Raw genomic sequence first — 22,500 nt, forward strand, 5'->3', positions numbered from 1 at the left:
TTATATATCTAGAAAGGCTGGTCCTAAAGAAGGAGGCATTTTTCTCACGTCTCAAGAAGGTAAGAAATACAAGAATGTGTGTGTGCGTGTGTGTGTGTGTGTTGTATTTCTAACCTTCTTGAGACGTGAAGAAGGAAAAGTATCTTCCATATGAGGAGGTGTGAACAAGTGATGACATAAATCAATAACATTGCATCTAATAGACAATGTCTCATTTGTGGTGACATCTATCAAAATGAGGGTGGTCCCAAAAAAGGAGGGATTTTTCACATTGACTGTGTGTCGCTTTTAAAAGCGCTCCCCCTCTGGTCAACATATGAAATAACAAGTGTGTGTAAGACATTGAAATGCGCCCCCTTTGGCTTTAATTTAAAAAAATATATATATATATGCAAATAGAGACATACTGTAATAACCTGAAGTAAACAATGAAGACAAATAAAAAAATAAAATTTTAAAAAAATAAACATTTTTTGTGTGAAAAGCAGTCTTTTTCTCACAATGTGTCGACTTTTTACTTATCAAATTGGGAACAATTTTTCATATTCTTTCTGTTTCTGTAATATTGCAATATTTTATCGAAAAATTATTACTTTGTAATATAAAATTATTACTTTTCAATGTAAAATTATAACTTTTTAATGCAAAATGGTGTCAAATAAATTTGTCATAAAATTCCGACTTTTATCACAATATTGCCAATTTTTTTGTTGTTCTTGTAAAATAGTTACATTTTTAGAGTAAAATTAGGAATTGTGTCATAATTTTGCAGAGTAAAGTTCCGATTATTATTATAATGCCAAAATTCTAAAGTGCTCTTATAAAATTGTGACTTTTGTCGAGTAAAATGACGACTCTTTTCGTAAAATCGCCGAAATGTTAAACTTTTCTTGTAAAATTGCGACTGTTATTGAGTAAAATTCCAACTTTGATCATAATGTTGCACAAATGTTCCGTTTTTCTTGTAACATTTTGAATTGCGTTGAGTAAAATGACGACTTTTATTATAACACTGCCAACATTCCAAGTTTTTCTTGTGAAATTGTGACCTTTTTCTTGTGAAATTCCAACTCATTTTTCACAACAAGCTTTTTTATATGTGCATAGTATGTATATATTATTCATGTTGTAAATACACTTCTTTATATATCTAGAAAGGCTGGTCCTAAAGAGGGAGGCATTTTTCTCACGTCTCAAAAAGGTAAGAAATACAAGAATGTGTGTGCGTGTGTGTGTGTGTGTGTGTGTTGTATTTCTACCCTTTTTGAGACGTGAAGAAGGAAAAGTATCTTCCATATGAGGAGGTGTGAACAAGTGATGACATAAATCAATAACATTGCATCAAATAGACAATGTCTCATTTGTGGTGACATCTATCAAAATGAGGGTGGTCCCAAAAAGGAGGGATTTTTCACATTGACTGTGTGTCGCTTTTAAAAGTGCTCCCCCTCTGGCCAACATATGAAATAACAAGTGTGTGAAAGACATTGAAATGCGCCCCCTTTGGCTTTAATTTAAAAAAATATATATATATATGCAAATAGAGACATACTGTAATAACCTGAAGTAAACAATGAAGACAAATAAAAAAATAAATTTTTAAAAAAAAAAACATTTTTTGTGTGAAAAGCAGTCTTTTTCTCACAATGTGTCGACTTTTTACTTATAAAATTGGGAAACATTTTTCATATTCTTTCTGTTTCTGTAATATTGCAATATTTTATCGAAAAATTATTACTTTGTAATATAAAATTATTACTTTTCAATGTAAAATTATAACTTTTTAATGCAAAATGGTGTCAAATAAATTTGTCATAAAATTCTGACTTTTATCACAATATTGCCAATTTTTTTGTTGTTCTTGTAAAATAGTTAAATTTTTAGAGTAAAATTAGGAATTTTGTCATAATTTTGCAGAGTAAAGTTCCGATCATTATTATAACGCCAAAATTTTAAAGTGTTCTTAAAAAATTGGGACTTTTGTCGAGTAAAACGACGACTCTTTTCATAAAATCGCCGAAATGTTAAACTTTTCTTGTAAAATTGCGACTGCTATTGAGTAAAATTCCAACTTTGATCATAATGTTGCACAAATGTTCCGTTTTTCCTGTAACATTTTGAACTGCGTTGAGTAAAAATGACGACTTTTATTATAATACTGCCAAAATTCTAAGTTTTTCTTGTGAAATTGTGACCTTTTTCTTGTGAAATTGCAAATCATTTTTCACAACAAGCTTTTTTATATTTGCATAGTATGTATATATTATTCATGTTGTAAATACACTTCTTTATATATCTAGAAAGGCTGGTCCTAAAGAGGGAGGTCATTTTTCTCACGTCTCAAAAAGGTAAGAAATACAAGAATGTGTGTGCGTGCGTGTGTGTGTGTGTGTGTGTGTGTGTGTGTGTGTGTGTGTGTGTGTGTGTGTGTGTGTGTGCTGGGGAGTGGATTATCCAGGTTGGAGGACTCGCTGGCAGGCCGGCAGAAAGCTTTAATGAGAGGTCACCGTTTACTGGACACACACACACACACACACACACACACACACACACACACACACACGCACACGCACACGCACACACACACACACAGACAAAAGGTATAAAGTGTTGAGGGAGGATAAGAAAAGGGAGGAAGAGGAGGAAGTGCAGTAAGAAGCTCCATGATGTTGTGGAGCAGTGAGGCCCCTCATCTCCCCCTGGCAGCCCAGGAATGAGGCTCCTTCCTCGGGCACGTTTGTCATCTTCCTCCACTGGGCCTCGGACCTGTGTGTGACTAACACACACTTCAATGGCGCCCCCCGCAGGCGGCGGAAGCTCGCTCACGTGAAATACGAGCTGACGTAAGTCAGAGCTTCTTTAAACGGTGGGGCAGGGGGGGGGGGCGTGATACGTATGTGGGGGGAGAGGGGGAGTCAGGGAAATGGGGGCATGAGAGGAAATTGCATAGTAACGTTTTTCCTGACATATACACACAATGAAAAACATTTCTATTCATATCAGGGGGGGCGTGAAAAACATTCTGACCCCTTGTAAAATTCAACTCTGAGCAGGAAAGTGTTGGGGTAAGGGGGGGCGTGAGAGGCACAGGCGTGATAGCGTTTTTCCTGACATACACACATTATGAAAAAATTTTAATTCACTTCAAGGGGGGGCGTGAAAAACATGCTGCCCTCTTGTAAAATCTCACTGTGAGCAAGAAGGTGTCAGGTGATAGGGGGGCGTGAGAGGCACAGGCCTGATTGTGTCAGTAAAGAACCATCTGCACACACAAAAAAGGAAAAGGGGGGGCGTGAGAGGCACAGTCGTGAGTGTGCCAGTAAAGAACCATCCTTTACACAAAAAAGGAAAGGGGGGGGGGGCGTGAGAGGCACAGGCTTGATTGTGTCAGTAAAGAACCATCCTTCACACAAAAAAGAAAAGGCGGGGGGGGGGCGTGAGAGGCACAGTGGTGATTGTGTCAGTAAAGAACCATCTGCACACACAAAAAAGGAAAGGGGGGGGGCGTGAGAGTCACAGTCGTGAGTGTGCCAGTAAAGAACCATCCTTCACACAAAAAGGAAAAGGGGGGGGGCGTGAGAGGCACAGTGGTGATTGTGTCAGTAAAGAACCATCTGCACACACAAAAAAGGAAAGGGGGGGCGTGAGAGGCACAGTGGTGATTGTGCCAGTAAAGAACCATCCTTCACACAAAAAGGAAAAGGGGGCGGGGGGCGTGAGAGGCACAGTGGTGATTGTGTCAGTAAAGAACCATCTGCACACACAAAAAAGGAAAGGGGGGGCGTGAGAGGCACAGTGGTGATTGTGCCAGTAAAGAACCATCCTTTACACAAAAAGGAAAAGGGGGGGGGGCGTGAGAGGCACAGTGGTGATTGTGTCAGTAAAGAACCATCTGCACACACAAAAAGGAAAAGGGGGTCCACTGGGAAGGCGTGACAGAAAATAATGGAGAGTTCACAGTTTTAAGTGCACAAGAATGACGACCACGGCAATTTACTACGGCGATAAAATTAGTGAGGATGTGCCAGTAACTGTCCTGTCCACTTTCCTGTCCACTGTCCTAACAACTGTCCTAACAACTGTCCTGTCCACTTTCCTAAAAAGTGTCCTGTCGACTACTTGGTCCACTGCCCGGTCCACCGTCCTGTCCACTGTCCTGTCCACTGTCCTGTCGACTTTCCTTTCCACTGTCCGGTCGACTATGCGGTCGACTTTCCTGTCCACTGTCCTGTCGACTGTCCTGTCCACTGTCCTGTCCACTGTCCTGTCCACTGTCCTGTCCACTGTCCTGTCCACTGTCTTGTCGACTGTCCTGTCGACAGTCCTGTCCACTGTCCTGTTGACTATCCGGGCGACTGTCCTGTCCACTGTCCGGTCGACTACCCGGTCAAATTTCCCGTCCACTGTCCTGTCCACTGCCCTGTCCACTACCCGGTCGACTGTCCTGTCCACTGTCCTGTTGACTATCCGGGCGACTGTCCTGTCCACTGTCCTGTTGACTATCCGGTCAACTGTCCTGTCAACTGTCCTGTCCACTGTCCGGTTGACTAACCAGTCGACTACCGGGTTGACTTTCCTGTCCACTGTCCTGTCGTCTATCTGGTCAACTGTCCTGTCCACTACCCGGTCGACTGTCCTGTTGACTATCCGGACAACTGTCCTGTCCACTGTCCTGTTGACTATCCGGTCGACTGTTCTGTCCACTGTCCTAACAACTGTCCTGTCCACTTTCCTAAAAAGTGTCCTGTCGACTACTTGGTCCACTGCCCGGTCCACCGTCCTGTCCACTGTCCTGTCGACTTTCCTGTCCACTGTCCGGTCGACTATGCGGTCGACTGTCCTGTCCACTGTCCTGTCGACTTTCCTGTCCACTGTCCGGTCGACTATGCGGTCGACTGTCCTGTCCACTGTCCTGTCCACTGTCTTGTTGACTGTCCTGTCGACAGTCCTGTCCACTGTCCTGTTGACTATTCGGGCGACTGTCCTGTCCACTGTCCGGTCGACTACCCGGTCAAATTTCCCGTCCACTGTCCTGTCCACTGCCCTGTCCACTACCCGGTCGACTGTCCTGTCCACTGTCCTGTTGACTATCCGGGCGACTGTCCTGTCCACTGTCCTGTTGACTATCCGGTCAACTGTCCTGTCAACTGTCCTGTCCACTGTCCGGTTGACTATCCAGTCGACTACCGGGTTGACTTTCCTGTCCACTGTCCTGTCGTCTATCTGGTCAACTGTCCTGTCCACTACCCGGTCGACTGTCCTGTCCACTGTCCTGTTGACTATCCGGACAACTGTCCTGTCCACTGTCCTGTTGACTATCCGGTCGACTGTCCTGTCCACTGTCCTGTCCACTGTCCGGTTGACTATCCGGTCGACTACCCGGTTGACTTTCCTGTCCACTGTCCTGTCGTCTATCTGGTCAACTGTCCTGTCCACTACTCGGTCGACTGTCCTGTCCACTGTCCTGTTGACTATCCGGGCGACTGTCCTGTCTACTGTCCTGTTGACTATCCGGTCGACTGTCCTTTCCACTGTCCTGTCCACTGTCCGGTTGACTATCCGGTCGACTACCCGGTTGACTTTCCTGTCCACTGTCCTGTCGTCTATCTGGTCAACTGGCCTGTCCACTACTCGGTCGACTGTCCTGTCCACTACCCGGTCGACTGTCCTGTCCACTGTCCTGTTGACTACCCGGTTGACTTTCCTGTCCACTGTCCTGTCGTCTATCTGGTCAACTGTCCTGTCCACTGTCCGGTCGACTATCCGGTTGACTACCTGGTCGACTTTCCTGTCCACTGTCCTGTCCACTATCCGGTCGACTGTCCTGTCCACTGTCCTGTTGACTATCCAGTCGACTGTCCTGTCCACTGTCCTGTTGACTATCCGGTTGACTACCTGGTCAACTGTCCTGTCCACTATCCGGTCAACTGTCCTGTCCACTGACCTGTTGACTATCCGGTCGACTGTCCTGTCCACTACCCGGTCGACTGTCCTGTCCACTGTCCTGTCGTCTATCTGGTCAACTGTCCTGTCCACTGTCCGATCGACTATCCGGTTGACTACCTGGTCGACTTTCCTGTCCACTGTACTGTCCACTATCCGGTCGACTGTCCTGTCCACTGTCCTGTTGACTATCCAGTCGACTGTCCTGTCCACTGTCCTGTCGACTATCCGGTTGACTACCTGGTCAACTGTCCTGTCCACTATCCGGTCGACTGTCCTGTCCACTGTCCGGTCGACTATCCGGTTGACTACCTGGCCAACTGTCCTGTCCACTATCCGGTCGACTTTCCTGTCCACTGTCCTGTTGACTATCCGGGCGACTTTCCTGTCCACTGTCCTGTCCACTATCCGGTCGACTGTCCTGTCCACTGTCCTGTTGACTATCCAGTCGACTGTCCTGTCCACTGTCCTGTTGACTATCCGGTTGACTACCTGGTCAACTGTCCTGTCCACTATCCGGTCAACTGTCCTGTCCACTGACCTGTTGACTATCCGGGCGACTGTCCTGTCCACTGTCCTGTTGACTATCCGGTCGACTGTCCTGTCCACTACCCGGTCGACTGTCCTGTCCACTGTCCTGTCGTCTATCTGGTCAACTGTCCTGTCCACTGTCCGGTCGACTATCCGGTTGACTACCTGGTCGACTTTCCTGTCCACTGTACTGTCCACTATCCGGTCGACTGTCCTGTCCACTGTCCTGTTGACTATCCAGTCGACTGTCCTGTCCACTGTCCTGTCGACTATCCGGTTGACTACCTGGTCAACTGTCCTGTCCACTATCCGGTCGACTGTCCTGTCCACTGTCCGGTCGACTATCCGGTTGACTACCTGGCCAACTGTCCTGTCCACTATCCGGTCGACTTTCCTGTCCACTGTCCTGTTGACTATCCGGGCGACTGTCCTGTCCACTGTCCTGTTGACTATCCGGTCGACTGTCCTGTCCACTGTCCTGTTGACTACCCGGTTGACTTTCCTGTCCACTGTCCTGTCGTCTATCTGGTCAACTGTCCTGTCCACTGTCCGGTCGACTATCCGGTCGACTGTCCTGTCCAATGTCCTGTTGACTATCCAGTCGACTGTCCTGTCCACTGTCCTGTCGACTATCCGGTTGACTACCTGGTCAACTGTCCTGTCCACTATCCGGTCGACTGTCCTGTCCACTGTCCGGTCGACTATCCGGTTGACTACCTGGTCAACTGTCCTGTCCACTATCCGGTCGACTGTCCTGTCCACAGTCCTGTTGACTATCCGGTCGACTGTCCTGTCCACTGTCCGGTCGACTATCCGGTTGACTACCTGGTCAACTGTCCTGTCCACTGTCCTGTCCACTGTCCTGTCCACTGTCCGGTCGACAGTCCTGTCCACTGTCCGGTCGACTATCCGGTTGACTACCTGGTCAACTGTCCTGTCCACTATCCGGTCGACTGTCCTGTCCACTGTCCGGTCGACTATCCGGTTGACTACCTGGTCAACTGTCCTGTCCACTATCCGGTCGACTGTCCTGTCCACAGTCCTGTTGACTATCCGGTCGACTGTCCTGTCCACTGTCCGGTCGACTATCCGGTTGACTACCTGGTCAACTGTCCTGTCCACTGTCCTGTCCACTGTCCGGTCGACAGTCCTGTCCACTGTCCGGTTGACTATCCGGTTGACTATCCGGTTGACTACCTGGTCAACTGTCCTGTCCACTATCCGGTCGACTGTCCTGTCCACTGTCCGGTCGACTATCCGGTTGACTACCTGGTCAACTGTCCTGTCCACTGTCCTGTCGACTGTCCTGTCCACTGTCCGGTCAACCGTCCTGTCCACTGTCCTGTCCACTGTCCGGTCAACCGTCCTGTCCACTGTCCTGTTGACTACCCGGTCGACTGTCCTGTCCACTGTCCTGTCGTCTACCTGGTCAACTGTCCTGTCCACTGTCCTGTCCACTATCCTGTCCACTGCCCTGTTGACTATCTGATTTTAAAACTAATTTGAAGTAGATTGTATGTCACATGACTCAAAAGGCGGGTTGTTCCAAGAGTTCAGGAAGTGGATGTTCTGTGTCCACCTATCAGCAGCCTGCACGGTGTCTAGCCCCGCCCCTTTAGCGAGCTGCCACTCAAAGAAGCGACACAAATATTTGCATTGCAGTATTTCTGACAAGAAAACATGAGAAAGTAACAAGTTTTATTTGTACTATTGTGAGTTTACGTGTATTACTTCTCGTACTAAAACACTTTTATGTGCCATCACCACAAACAGGAAGTGCTTTTATTTGCACCTTTTGTGTCCAGTCAGCACATTTTAGTCCAACATCGGCTGCTTTCTTCTCTCCGGGGGCAAATAATCAACACTTTTACGTCCTCACAAGCTTTAGGAAGCCAGGAGTTACAGCCAGGAAGACAACAGCACACAAAGTCGGGAGGCTCTCATAAATGTTTACATTCCTGCCCAGATTGGCAGCAAAAACTGCAAACGCCGACCAAAAACTGCAATGTCGTCACACGAGGCGTCGGCAGCACCGGGTGTTGCCCAACCGATGCGAGTCACATGACCAGTTAGCATGCTAATGTTACAGTTAGCTCGTTAGCTAAACCAGTTAGCATGCTAATGTTACAGTTAGCTCGCTAGCTAAACCAGTTAGCATGCTAATGTTACAGTTAGCTTGTTAGCTAAATGAGTTAGCATGCTAATGTTACAGCTAGCGTGTGTTAAGTACCTGGTTTCATCACTCTGAGGTGGACGCTTGTAAAAATAGCTAAAGGAGTTGGCATGCTAATGTTACAGTTAGCTTGCTAGCTAAATGAGTTAGCATGCTAATGTTACAGTTAGCGTGTGTCAAGTACCAAGGTACATGACTGAGGTGGACGCTTGTAAAAGTAGCTAAACAAGTTGGCGTGCTAAAGTTACAGGTAGCTTGTTACCTAAATGAGTTAACATGCTAATGTTCAGTTAGCATTTTAGCCAAATGGGTTAGCATGGTAATGTTACAGTTAGCTTCTAACAAGTACCAAGGTACATGACTCTGAGGTGGACGCTTGTAAAATTAGCTAAACAAATTGGCATGCTAAAGTTACAGTTAGCTTGTTAGCTAAATGAGTTAGCATGCTAATGTTACAGTTAGCGTGTGTTAAGTACCTGGTTTCATGACTGAGGTGGACGCTTGTAAAATTAGCTAAAGGAGTTGGCATGCTAAAGTTACAGTTAGCTTGTTAGCTAAATGAGTTAGCATGCTAATGTTACAGTTAGCGTGTGTCAAGTACCTGGTTTCATGACTCTGGGGTGGACGCTTGTAAAAATAGCTAAACCAGTTAGCAGGCTAATTTTACAGTTACCTTGTTTGCTTAATGACTTAGCATGCTAATGTTCAGTTAGCTTTTTAGCCAAATGAGTTAGCATGGTAACGTTACCAAGGTACATGACTCCAAGTTGGACGCTTGTAATTGAAAAAAAAAAATAGCTAAACGAGTTAACATGCTAACATGTTAATGTTAGCATTTTAGCCATATTACTCCAAAAACATCTTCAAGTCACGCCCCCCAGCTCTTAAAGAACGTCAGCAGCTGCCCACTTTAAAGTCCACTTGGTTGTGTATGCTTCAACAACACGCACACGCGCACACAAACACACCCACACACACACACACACACACACACACACACACACACACACACACACACACACACACACACACACACACACTGATTGTGTGTGACGTGTCCAGAGAGTAAGACGGTGATTAGTGTTGGGATTCTGGGACTGTGGCCTCACTTTTCATTAACACATAAACACACTTGTGCTGTGTGTGTGTGTGTGTGTGTGTGTGTGCGTGTGTGTGTGTGTGTGTGTGTGTGTGTGTGTGTGTGTGTGTGTGTGTGTGTATCAATGCTTTGAAGACGAGAGAGGAAGATGTTGTTTATCATGACATTAATTAAGAGCAGCATTCAGATTTAATGAAAATATAACAGCAGCACTAAGTATGAACACACACACACACACACACACACACACACACACACACACACACACACACACACACACACACACACACACACACACACACACACACACACACACACACACACACGTAGTGCGATATCATGTGCAATACAAGCAGTCCTGCAGCGTGTTTATTTGTGCAAAGGTTACAAAAAGGCAAACATGCTAGGTTACAGGAGCAGCTACACAACAGCTAAGCCCACAATAGCACACCAGCTAGGTACAATAAAAGGTGACGTGTGTCAATATAAACAAGTATCAAATAATCATAGGTACATATTTTCACATACAAAGTCTCCAAAGGCAGAAGTGGGTTCGAAAGTAAGCAGTAACAAACGTGTCCGCACGGTTCAACTTACTGCGTCATCTTCGTGAATTATTGTAAAAAAAAAAAAAAAAAAAAAAAACAATGACTGCTCCATTTCAACTTAAAGACAGCGTAAATATTTTTTTCCCCCGGATAATAATAAATAGTTTTCATAGTGACAATAATACTCTGACTCATTTCACTTGATCACACCTTCTAGAACATTCCACACCACTAAATAACACAAGGGTCACAGGTCTGAATGCATGGGCGCCTAAAAGATTGGAAGGATTCCCAGTCCTGTGGTGACTATTTGATTCCCAGTCCTGTGGTGACTATTTGATTCAGCATCCATTTAGCATTCACACACATTCTCACTGTGTATTATTTGGTTGAATAATTATAATTATACATATATAATTATAATAATTATAATACAACTGTTTCAAAATGGGTTACAGCTTAGAACAATCTCCTTCTGCTTGCATGGAGATGGCCTAAATGCTCTTTAAAAAATGTTTTTCTTATTTTAAAAACAAAAACAAACAACACAAATTAAATGTGTATATATATATATATATATATATATATATATATATATATATATATATATATATATATATATATATATATATATATATATATATATATACACATATATATAAAAAATAATATAATAAAATAATATATATGTATATAATATATATATATATATACATAGATTGTATATATATATATATATATATATATAGTTTTTTTTAATTATGAATGGATTTAGAATCAAAATGAATGAGAATCGCAGAAAAAAATAAAATAAAATAAAATAGCCAAAATAAAAATAAGATAAATTATATATAAAATATATTTTTTTTTTAATTAAAAATAATATATCTATATATCTATATATAAAATATATAAAAATAAGAACAATTATATATAAATATATATATATTTATAAAAAATTATATATATATATGTATATATATATATATATATATATATATACATATATACATATATATATACAATGTATAACAATTACCAAAATAAAATTAAGAAAAATTATATATATATTTTTTTTAAATTAAAAATAATATATATATATATATATATATATATATATATATATATGAATATACACATATATATATATATACATATATATATATATATATACTGTATATATATAAATTATCTCTCTCTCTCTCTTTATATATATATAATGTTTTTTATTTCAGCAATTTTCATTCATTTTAATTCTAAATCTATTCATAATTTTCAAAAAAAAGTACAAAAAAAAATATTGCTATGTATATATATATATATATATATATATATATATATATATATATATATATATATATATATATATATATATATATATATATATATATATAAAATGTATAACAATTACCAAAATAAAATTAAGAAAAATTATATATATATTTTTTTTAATTAAAAATTATATATATATATATATATATATATATATATATATATATATATATATATATATATACACATATATATAGATATATATATATATATATACTGTATATATATAAATTATCTCTCTCTCTCTCTTTATATACATATGTTTTTTATTTCAGCAATTTTCATTCATTTTAATTCTAAATCTATTCATAATTTTCAAAAAAAAAACAAAAAAAACAACATTGCTATGTATATATATATATATATATATATATTTTTTTTTTTACATAATAGTAATAATAATAAATATATATATTACAAAAAAAAAAAAAAAAATATATATATATATATATATATATATATATATATATATATATATATATATATATATATATATATATATATATATATATATATATATATATTAAAAATTATGAATGGATTTACAATCAAAATGAATAAGAATCGCAGTCCGCTTGTACAATTATTTTGTGCAACCCTAACAAGTCTCTTTGATTCCTGCTGATATCGTATCGGATCAATATTGATATCATCCAAAAGGATGAAAAAGGGAAACTCCAAATGTGTGACACAAACAAACATCTGCGCGTGCTAACGAGTGAAAATGCTGACCTGACGCGTATAAACGTTATGGACGGTCACGTTTCAGCAAACACAAGAACATCTCACTTGGATTGGACTTTTAAGGTCACGTGACTTGGGCTTCTTCAGGCTTCAAACAAGTCGTCAGGTACAAAAACAACAAAAACCGCATCGCTTTAGAAAAATCTTCAGCTTTCCTTCCGGTATTGCGGTCCACGAGAGAAAAGAGTGCTGATAATCCACAAAAGCAGTCTTTGATTCCATCCAAGAGGTTTTGTCCTTCTTCTCCTTGCAGGAAGACAGAACATGCTTTGAGTGACAGCTTAGATGTTTTTGTGCAGCAGTGTTTGTGGGGCCGTCAGCCGGGGCCTGCTGGACCACCTTGCACCTACGAGAGGATACAGACACGCACGTCTTACACTCGGCCTGCCAGCAACATGCATGCACAGCAGCACTCTGGCCAAACAACATGCATGCACAGCACTCTGGCCTAACCACTGCACCATCGCACCAAAAGTCCAAAAGAAGCGGCCATCAAAAATGTGCCGTGAAGAAAAAATATTGTCTTACTGAACAAGCATGAATCTTGTTTGCCATTTATTACATCATTTAATGTGACATCATTTATTATGACATCATTTGTTATGACACCATTTATGACATCATGATAGAGTGAACTGCTCCAAACATTTGACAAATGAAATATGTTTGTTTTGTTTTGGTCAATGATGATAATAATAATAAATACAATAATAACATTAATATTCATATTAACAATACTATGTTAATACAATAATAATAATATAAATATATTGTTAATATTAACATTCATATTAACATTAATATTAATATATTAATAACACAAGCATTAATATTCTTATTAAAAATAATAGCATTATTATTAACATTCATATTATTATTAATGTTAATATAATGATAATAACAACAACGACATTAATATAGTATTAGTATTATTATTAATAAAAATAATAGCATTAATATTAACATCCATATTATTATGAATATTAATCTAATAATAATAACATTAATAGTTTCATTAATATCATTAATAACAATAGCATTAATATTAACATTCATATTATTATGAATGTTAATATAATAAGCATAATAAGAATAAGATTTACAATATTAATAATATTAACATTCATGTTAACAATCATATGTTAATATAATAATAACTATACAAATATATTGTTAATATTAACATTAATATATGAATGACAAAAACATTCATATTCTTATTAATATCAATAATAATAGCATTATAATTAACATTCATATTATATTGAATATTAATATAATGCTAATAATAATAACAACATTAATATTATTATTAATATTAATAATAATAATATTAACATCCCTATTATTATGAATATTAATCTAATGATAACAATAATAATAATAATAATAATAATAATAATAACAACATTATTATTGTTATTAATATTAATAATAATATAATTGATATTAACATTCATATTATTATGAATGTTAATATAATATTAATAATGATAATAATCATGATAAAGACAATATTAATAATATTAACATTCATATTAACAATAATAATGATAATAATAATAATAATATAATAAATATATTGTTAATAATATTAACATTTATATTACATTAATCGTAGTATAATAATAATAATACTAATAATAATAATAAAATAATAACATTATTATTCATATTAATATTATTATTAATAATAATGGTAATAATATTAACATTCATAGTATTATGAAGATAATATAATACTAATAATAATAAATAATTAATATAATAATAACAATAATATTTCATCCATCCATATTATTAATAATATTAACAATCATATTAACATTAATATGAATGTTAATATATTAATAATAATAGTAATAACATTAATATTATTAATAATAGTGTTATTATTATTAATAATAGCATTAATATTGCCATTAATAATATTATGAATGTTAATATAATAAGAAGAATAACTAAATGGACAAAATATAATCTCTTGAAATGATGGCTCCAAACCAAAATGGCTGACTTCCTGTTTGTTCAAAGGTGAATTATGTTGACTTTGTTGTACGTCCATTCATGACGCCACCACATGTCAAAATAATCCATTAACGTGATGGCAGGAATTATGGCACTAATTTATTAATATGATATATTATATTAGCACTACTCCGTCACCTCTTGCTGTCTGTGTTAGGGACCACTGAAAAGTCAGCTTTTTTCACCACAGTAATGAAAAAAAGATGATTATGTTATTATTATTATTATTAATAAATGAATAGTATTACTAATTTAATATTATCAATAATAATAATATTTTACTATATATATATATATTTAAAAAATGTTTAATGAAGAAAAAGATGAGTAATAATAATACATGACAACAGTAATACAAATATTCATATTAGTAAAAATAATAATAATAGGTATTATTTGTATTATTATTGTTAATATTAATAGGAGTGATGATAATAATAGTAACAATAACAATAATTATAACAGTAACAATAACAATAGTCATCATCATCATCATATAAAGCATAATTATAATAAAAACCATAATAATGCTTATCATTACGATTATTATTTTATTTTTATATTATGATTACTATTATTAATAATAATAATACAATTATAAAAAAATCATCATAATCATAATAAAAAAATATATAGCACTAATAACAATGATAACAATAACAATAATAATACTAATTAGTTTATAATATCATCATAATAAACACTTGTAGATACATTAAGGTATTTTCTAAATTGCTTTTGTGTGCTTTCATCAAATGTAAACATCATATTTTACACTTAAAGACATTTGACAAAGAAATAGTAATAACAGATATGGTTTAAATTAGAATACATTTGGACTTCAGTTTTTTTTCTTGTGTTTTCACCATCATTTCCTGTTTGACACTCTTATTTTGTTATTTCTACTTCCTGTTAGTCACCTCTTGTTGCGTTCACACGACCTGGGCTTTCCCTAATAAAAGGGCTTTATACCGGCACATCGCCTGCCATCTCTGCCCCCTGTGACAGCCACAAACATATTTTTCTTTTAGTGTATTTTATTTATTTTTGTATCCAATTTTGATTGTTTAAATAAACATGTTGTATTTAATGATGAATGTATTACTTAGAATAGAATGCTGCTGGAGATGAGATATATTACCTTAATAAGACAACATTTGACTAATTATACATTTCAAACATATACAGTATGTGGCCCAAATGGAACTGCACTTGATCATTGTGGATGTTAAAAGTGACTGTAGACTACTACATAGGATCAAAATACATAAGCCAACATTTACTTGTGACTTTTAGTGCGATGATGAAGTATTTTAGTGTGTATATTTTCATATATTTGACACTTTTACCTGACAGATAATTTGCCTGCTCTGACTTCCGCAACATTAAAGAGCTTATACGCAAACAATCTAAGAATACATTATTCATGTTTAAATGGTGTGTTCATCAATGTCAATAACCCTGGATAAAGTTCTAATACAAAATGTTCAATAATGCCATATTGTGTTTGATATCAGCAGGAATCATACCTGTATCATTTGGAATGGTATAAAAGGGTTGATCAAGTGAAATGAGTCCAACAGAGAACAATTGTAGTTATTAAAACACTAACTTATTTATTATTAACCAACTGGAATGGACTTATTAGTCTGTCTTTTTTTGTTTTGTTTTCTTATTGCTGTAATCATAATTGATAACTATACTGACTTTTAAAGTCTAATCTAAAACATTTTTTACTTCATAACATTCTGACTTTAAACATGCAAAAAAAAATTAATAATAAAAAAAAATTCAAAAAACAGATTAAAAAAAATAAATATATATATATATATATATATATATTAGGGCTGCAACTAACGATTAATTTGATAATCGATTAATCTGTTGATTATTACTTCGATTAATCGATTAATAATCGGGTAAAAGAGACAAACTACATTTCTATCCTATCCAGTATTCTATTGAAAAAAAAACAGCATACTGGCACCATACTTATTTTAATTATTGTTTCTCAGCTGTTTGTAAATGTTGCATAGATGCAACGAATCGATGACTAAATTAATCGGCAACTATTTTAATAATCGATTTTAATCGATTAGTTGTTGCAGCCCTAATATATATATATATATATATATATATATATATATATATATATATATATATATATATATACAGTATATATCTATCTATATATATCTATATCTATATACATATATACACATACATACATGCATGTATATAGCTATACATATATGTATGAATATACATATATACATACATATATAAAAATATATATACAGTACATAAATACATATATATATATATATATATATATATATATATATATATATATATATATATATATATATATATATATATATATATATATATATATATAAACATATACATACATAAAGGGACAAGCGGTAGAAAATGAATGGATGGATGGGGTATACACATATACATGTATTACATATATACATGTATATAAATATAAACACATACATTCATGCATGTATATAGATATACATATATGTATAAATATACATATATAAAATATATATATATATACATACATAAAGGGACAAGTGGTAGAAAATGAATCGATGGATGGATATACACATATACTTGTATCACATATATACATGTATATAAATATAAACATATATACACATACATACATGCATGTATATAGATAAACATATATGTATAAATATACATATATACATACATATATAAAAAAAATATATATATACATACATATATATATAAATATATACATACATAAAGGGACAAGCGGTAGGAAATGAATGGATGGATGTATATACACATATACATGTATTACATATATTCATGTATATAAATATAAACATATATACATGTATTTAAATATATACATATATACATGTATTTAAATATATACATACATACATATATATATAAATATATATATACATACGTATATATATACGTATGTATGTATATATATGTGTGTATTTATATATATATATATATATATATACACATACATATACATACATATACATATACTGTATATATATATGTACATACATATACAGTTTATACATACATACATATACATATATATACTGTATATATATATATATATATATATATATATACGTATGTATGTATGTATATATATATATACTGTATATACATATATACTGTACATATATACATACATGTATGTTTGTACAGTATATATATATATATATATATATATATATATATATATATATATATATATATATATATATATATATACACACACACATATGTATATACAGTATATATATACTGTACATATATACACGTATGTATATATATGTACAGTATATGTCTGTGTGTGTGTGTATATATATATATATATATATATATATATATATATATATATATATATATATATATATATATATATATATATATATATATATATATATATATACATATATATATATATATATATATACACACACACACAGACAAATCATGTTGTTGATGTAGATGCCCGTGATTTCTGTAAAGATAAGTCAGTACTACAAAGCTAGTTGTCTAGTTTATGGAGGGATGGAGATCATCTTAGAACTGGCACACTATGTTATTGAAAAGGTATTGATTGTGAATGGAATCATTACCTCCAAGAATCGACATGAATCGTGTGACACCCAAAGATTCACAGCCCTAATATAATATATATGGTGCGGACACGTTTGTTACTGGCTACTTTCTAAAACTGTACTTAACTGTGTGTGAATAGGTGAATGTGGAAATACTGTCAAAGCGCTTTGAGTACCTTGAAGGTAGAAAAGCGCTATGCAAGTATAACCCGTTTATCATTTATCATGTACTTATCTGACACGTGTTCTGTGATGAATACGTTTTTTGGCTCGCTGTCCTTCCCTGACTCCATCTCTGAGAGTACGTCGTCCTCCCTGGGTCAACATGCTAATCAGCCCGCTGTGTACCCAGCTAGCAAGCAAGCAAACAACCACGCGGCTCCAGTGCATGAACGTCTTCATTAGACTGATGTTGTCATGGAGACCACGCCGCATACCTGACTCCCCCCCTGTGGAGTGCTCCTCCAATCAGAGGCCGGCTCCCTCGTTGGGGGCCTGAAATAACACAGAAGGCTTGAAGGGCAATCAAGGAAAGAATGAAAGTGTCGCTAAATGCAAACTTTCCGCAAGGAAGCAGGCGAAAATGTTCCACTCAAATACTGAATTTGCCAAGTACCAAGTTACGTGCTGAGGCAGACGGACGAAAATGTGGCTAGGAAAGTTAGCATATCCTAAATATATGTATCCATAAAAGGGAGCTGTTTGGCCACAACACCCAGCAATATGTTTGGAGCCTTTAATCCCAGGAACGCCATCCCTACCGTCAAGCATGGTGGTGGTAGTATTATGCTCTGGGCCTGTTTTGCTGCCAATGGGACAATGAAAAAGGAGGATTAGCTCCAAATTCTTCAGGACAAGCTACAATCATCAGCCCGGAGGTTGGGTCTTGGGCGCAGTTGGGTGTTCCAACAGGACAATGACCCCAAACACACCTCAAAAGTGGTAAAGGAATGGCTAAATGAAAGTTTTAGAATGGCCTTGTCATGTCTGTTCATGTTTTTGTTTTGGCCATGTGTCTGTTTTTGGGACTCTTTTTAGCTCCTGGTTGCACTTCCTTGTTTGTTCGTTTCCATAGCAACTCATTAGTTTTCACCTGTCTTGTCACGCACCTGTTTCACGTTTCGAGTCACGCACCTGTTTTCACTGATCAAGTCCAAGCACCGCCACACCAAGTCCAAGACCAACCACGCCAAGTCCAAGACCAACCACACCAAGTCCAAAACCAACCACGCCAAGTCCAAGACCAACCACACCAAGTCCAAGACCAACCACGCCAAGTCCAAGTCCAACCACGCCAAGTCCAAGTCCAACCACGCCAAGTCCAAGACCAACCACGCCAAGTCCAAGTCCAACCACGCCAAGTCCAAGACCAAGACCAACCACGCCAAGTCCAAGACCAAGACCAACCACGCCAAGTCCAACCACGCCAAGTCCAAGTCCAACCACGCCAAGTCCAAGACCAAGACCAACCACGCCAAGTCCAAGACCAACCACGCCAAGTCCAAGACCAACCACGCCAAGTCCAAGTCCAACCACGCCAAGTCCAAGTCCAACCACGCCAAGTCCAAGACCAAGACCAACCACGCCAAGTCCAAGACCAAGACCAACCACGCCAAGTCCAAGTCCAAGACCAACCACGCCAAGTCCAAGACCAAGACCAACCACGCCAAGTCCAAGACCAAGACCAACCACACCAAGTCCAAGACCAACCACGCCTAGTCCAAGTCCAAGACCAAACACGCCAAGTCCAAGACCAAGACCAACAACGCCAAGTCCAAGACCAAGACCAACCACACCAAGTCCAAGACCAACCACACCAAGTCCAAGACCAACCACGCCAAGTCCAAGACCAACCACGCCAAGTCCAAGACCAACCACGCCAAGTCCAAGACCAACCACGCCAAGTCCAAGTCCAACCACGCCAAGTCCAAGACCAAGACCAACCACGCCAAGTCCAAGACCAAGACCAACCACGCCAAGTCCAAGTCCAAGACCAACCACGCCAAGTCCAAGACCAAGACCAACCACGCCAAGACCAAGACCAACCACGCCAAGTCCAAGACCAAGACCAACCACGCCAAGACCAAGTCCAAGACCAACCACGCCAAGACCAAGTCCAAGACCAACCTCGCCAAGACCAGGACCAAGACCCTCGCCAAGACCAAGACCCTCCAAGCAGCCAAGACCCTCCAAGCGGCCAAGACCAAGCCTCGCCGCCCGAAGTGCCACGCCAAGCTTCGCCGCCTGCTTCGTCTGCTGCACCCGCACCTGCGTCATCTGTGGCTTCCGCGCCTGCCTCCTCGTCTGCCACGGTTGTGGCCACTACCTGGTCGTCCGCCACGCCAAGTGCGCCCAGCTCTTCGTCGGCCACGCATGTGGCCCTTCCCGGGTTGCCCACCTCGCCTGACTATGCCTCGGTGGATTCGGGGCCACTTGGCCTGGCGACCCACCGCCATGTCCCCCTCCCGCCCGGCGACCCACCGCCATGTCCCCCTCCCGCCCTCCCATGACTCTTGATCCTGTTTTTTGGACATGTGGGATCTGTCCGTAAGGGGGGGGGTTCTGTCATGTCTGTTCATGTTTTTGTTTTGGCCATGTGTCTGTTTTTGGGACTCTTTTTAGTTCCTGGTTGCACTTCATTGTTTGTTTGTTTCCATAGCAACTCATTAGTTCTCACCTGTCTTGTCACGCACCTGTTTCACGTTTCGAGTCACGCACCTGTTTTCACTGATCACGTCACTATTTAAATCTGTCTGTTTCTGTTGTTGGTCCTGGCGTCCTCCCACTATTTCATCACTCTGCTCCATGTCGTGTCACAGCTCTTTACCAAGTAAGTTTTGTTCATTTATGCCACAGTTAGTGTTTTTCTTTTATCGTTCATAGTTTTTGTGCCCACGTGCATGTCTTTTGTTTCTTAGTCGAGTTTGTATTCCCGCCTTTGTGCGCGCCTTTTGTTTGCTTCCTTTTTTTTTGGTAGTTGATTAGTGTTAAAAAATAATAAATCATGTATTTAAATTCACGCCTTGCCCGCGCCAATTTTCCTTTGCCTTCCGGAGAAGCAAAACCCAAGAACCCAGTCATGACAGGCCTTCCCAAAGTCCTGACTTAAACCTGTGGACAATGCTGAAGAAACAAGTCCATGTCAGAAAAGCAACACATTTAGCTGAACTGCATCAATTTAGTGGTCAAGTGGTCAAGCAGAAGCTTGTGGATGGCTACCAAAAAGGCCTTATTGCAGGTCAACTTGCCAAGGGACATGTAAGCAAATATTAACATTGCTGTATGTATACTTTTGACCCAGCACATTTTCAGTCGACCCATAATAAATTCATAAAAGAAGCAAACTTCATGAATGTTTTTTGTGAGCAACAAGTATGTGCTCCAATCACTACATCACAAACAAATAAGAGTTGTAGAAATGATTGGCAACTCAAGACAGCCATGACATCATGTTCTTTACACGTGTGTGTACACTTTTGACCACCACTGTATGTGTGTATATTTATATGTATGGGTGTATGTATATACTGTATGTATATTTGTATGTATGTATGTACTGCATGTATGGATGTGTTATTGTGTGTATATATATGTATGCGTGTGTATGTATGTATACATGTATGTATGTACGTATGTATGTATATATGTACTGTATGTGTGTGTATGTATATGTGTATGCATGTATGTATGTGTGTGTATGTATATGTGTATGTATGTATGTATGTATGTGTGTATATTCATTTGGATGTATGTATGTATGAGTGTATATGTACTGTATGTATGTGTGTGTGTATGTATATGAATGTATGTGTATATGTATGTATGTATGTGTGTATGTATATGAATGTATGTGTATATGTATGTATGTATGTGTGTATGTATATGTATGTATGTGTCTGTGTGTGTATGTGTGTATGAATGAATGTATGTATGTATTTGTGTATGAATGTATGTGTATATATATGTACGTATGTATGTATATATGTATGTGTGTGTCTATGTATGTATGTATGTATGTGTGTATATATGTATGTACTGTATGTATGTGTGTATGAATGTATGTGTATATGTATGTATGTATGTATGTATGTATGTATGTATGTATGTATGTATATGAATGTATGTATGTATTTGTGTGTGTATGTGTGTATATAAATGTATGTATGTATCTGTGTGTGTATATGAATGTATGTATGTACTGTATCTGTGTGTGTATGTGTGTATGAATGAATGTATGTATTTGTGTATGAATGTATGTGTGTATATATGTATGTGTCTATGTATGTATGTATGTATGTGTGTATATTTGTAATCATGCATGTATATGTACTGTTTGTATGTATGTATGTATGTATGTATGAGTGTATATATGTAATGTATATATGTATGTATTAATGTGTGTGTATGAATGTATGTGTGTATGTATATGAATGTATGCATCTGTGTGTGTATGCGTGTATG

The 22,500-nt window shown here is 37.4% G+C and overlaps 1 protein-coding gene across 3 annotated transcripts in view; it reads right to left on the reverse strand.

The window, feature by feature from the left end:
• Nucleotides 1–22,500, reverse strand: part of LOC133645085 (protocadherin-1-like) — a 458,959-nt gene that overhangs the window by 48,883 nt on the left and 387,576 nt on the right. Inside the window, exon 5 of one of the 3 annotated variants that reach the window (XM_062039878.1) lies at nt 12,181–12,716. The exons of the other annotated variants lie outside the window; for them this stretch is intronic. Coding sequence (XP_061895862.1) covers nt 12,652–12,716 — 65 coding nt within the window. The 3' untranslated portion in view covers nt 12,181–12,651. Of the gene's footprint in view, nt 1–12,180; nt 12,717–22,500 lie in introns of those variants that run through there. 3 annotated transcript variants of the gene reach the window in all.

The sequence above is a fragment of the Entelurus aequoreus genome, linkage group LG28 (assembly GCF_033978785.1).
Source record: "Entelurus aequoreus isolate RoL-2023_Sb linkage group LG28, RoL_Eaeq_v1.1, whole genome shotgun sequence".
Lineage (NCBI taxonomy): Eukaryota > Metazoa > Chordata > Actinopteri > Syngnathiformes > Syngnathidae > Entelurus > Entelurus aequoreus.